The sequence below is a fragment of the Sinocyclocheilus grahami genome, unplaced genomic scaffold (assembly GCF_001515645.1).
Source record: "Sinocyclocheilus grahami isolate Dianchi unplaced genomic scaffold, SAMN03320097.WGS_v1.1 scaffold6999.1, whole genome shotgun sequence".
Lineage (NCBI taxonomy): Eukaryota > Metazoa > Chordata > Actinopteri > Cypriniformes > Cyprinidae > Sinocyclocheilus > Sinocyclocheilus grahami.
The window spans coordinates 1-2331 of record NW_015511207.1 but is presented as its reverse complement, the minus strand read 5'-3'; the positions used below and the strand labels follow the sequence as shown (position 1 = coordinate 2331).

The window sequence follows — 2331 nt, the reverse complement described above, 5'->3', positions numbered from 1 at the left end:
GCTAGGCCTGGAACACACTGCACACAAGTAGCAAAAAGCAAACGCTTCCGGCAATGCAAGTGGGATTTTGTTGTTGCATTCAGAAATGTAAGTAATGCAAGTATGTTACGTTCTGTGGCAGAATGATGTATAGTTCTGATTGGCCAAAATTACTGTTAGTTAAAGTACTGACATACTCGCAATGTTCAACTAGAGAATGCAGAGAGTGCATTTGCAATGCATTTAGGTCTGCATCAACATATTTGCGTACAATATATTTTTGGTCTATGGACAGCTACAGCAAATACTGGAGTAAGGAGTTTCAACAAACTCATTCTCTATTTTATTCTATTCTATTCTATTACATTATAGAAATAAAAATTAAAAACAAATCTGTATATAGTTGTATAAAGGGTTAATCTCTCCTTTCTTGCAATGTACAGTTTTTGTGTTCAATCTTTTTTTTACAAAAAGGTTGTGAATTTAGAATAATAAATGAATAGTAATATAATGTTTTCTAGATAACATAGATAGACAGACGAATAGATAGATAGATAGATATTTTAAATTTTAAACCCTTACTTTTAAAAATTAAGGGTTTTAGTAAAGGAAGGGTTTTAAAAATGTACATAATGATGCCTATGTGACGGGACTTAACAATTATAAAATATAATACATGCAATAAATTAAATATAAATAAATATTTACATTACCAATTTTTTTAACAAAATAAAAATATAAAAAATGTTATATGGAAAACATTATACTATTATATTCTATATTATTAAATTTCAGGGGGAAAATTACTTTAAAATGTCCTAAAAACTATAAATCAATGTAAAGTATAAGCAGTAAGTGGCATTTTTTTTAAATGCAGAAATTCTAAATGTTTTACTATTAGAGGTTGAGTTAGTCTGAAGTAATTCTAAGTGACTTTATTTCAAACAGTTGTCATCTATGCATGTCCTCAGATAGTTAAATGTGTGTATGCATGTATTTCGGCGGCTGTCAGATTTCTCTCTGTGTGTAGCAGCTCTAAATTCCCACGGAAGCTCAAAAACCGGTATTGAAAGCAGGGTAGAAATAGATTATGCATGCAAAGAGATGCGTGGGAAAATGAATAGATGAGAAAACGCAAGACAGAAAGAGAGAGACAGCGGAGAAATCTCCTGTTTCAGGGCCGTCCAACTCTACCGTGCGTATATGCCGTGAAAAGCCTCAATTAAAAACCTCTGCTCTCTCACACGATAATACTCATCCATTATACATCAAAGCCTCAGCTTACAGTGTGCTCTTGTGCATCTACCGCCGAACATCCACACGGGTTCTGCTGGTACCTGCTGCTTTTAATAGCGTGAGAGGTTTGATTCTTGAAACAGGTTCCTCACGATCCCACTCTTTCCTCGCGCTCCCGTCCTCGCCACCGGAGGCCCAGCGCCTTCCTGCTTCGCTGCTACTGGAACTAACAAAGTCAATATTTGTCTTCTGGGGAACAGGAGAGCTCTTGTTGTGAAACGCTGGATGTGTAACTGCATTACTGCCAAGTTCTGTGCGGTTAAACAGGCTTGCATCGCAGCTGAGAGGCCTTCGAGGTGGCTTGTATGTTTTGGTGTCGCTCTCCCCTGCTGCGCTGCTATCGTTTGGGTTGTTGATGTAGAGAGACAGGCTAGATCTGTGCTGGGACCTCCACTGGTTTCCTCCTGGCTCTAGAGATATAGTTAACGGTTGGTTTAATGGTGAGGGATTGACTTTAGATTCATTATGGAGTCCTTCAGTGTAGCTGTGTCTGTATTTCGCTGGACTGAAACGCTCTCTCTGTTCGGTCATTTTCACAATGGTTGCCTTTCTTCTCAGTACCACGCTGTGATCCATCTCTTCACGATCAGAGCCAGAGGTCGTGCTTTTCATCCTCTGTTCAGTGACTTTGACCACTAAAGCTTTTCTTCGTCCATCGGCGAGGCTATTCGTCGCTGGACTCAGAGGCCTGGAGTTTGTGTGCGTGACCTTCCTGGAAGTGATAGTGATGGACGATATTGAGGAGCTGAAGGACTCCGGCGCGCTTCCATGCCTGCATGCGGGATTTCTCAACATGGGATGAGGTCCAGCGTGGCATGTGTCCATCTCGGCTTTCGGATTCCAGGCTTGCGGTCCATTTCGTCCTCCCTCGGAGCTCACAGAACCCGAAGCCTGGAAGCAAAGAAACGAAATCCCTTGAATTGGGCTTTGTGTGGATGAAAGAGCTTCTCTCTGCCTCCTGTGTGCACAGTAATGCTTTCGGAATCCGTCATTCTGAACTGGTGCATTCTGCCGTTTCCATAGCAACCGTATCAGTTTTGGGGGCAATTCGGTTAA

General features: G+C 40.6%; 1 protein-coding gene across 1 annotated transcript in view; it reads right to left on the bottom strand.

The window, feature by feature from the left end:
* The window catches only part of LOC107577721 (uncharacterized), a gene marked incomplete at both ends in the record, with an annotated part of 2865 nt that extends 699 nt beyond the window's left edge, over nucleotides 1-2166 (bottom strand). The window contains one exon of the mRNA XM_016263765.1: nucleotides 1286-2166. Within this exon, the coding sequence (XP_016119251.1) occupies nucleotides 1286-2166 (881 nt within the window). The remainder of the gene's footprint in view (nucleotides 1-1285) is intronic.
* Nucleotides 2167-2331: the final 165 nt, after the last annotated feature.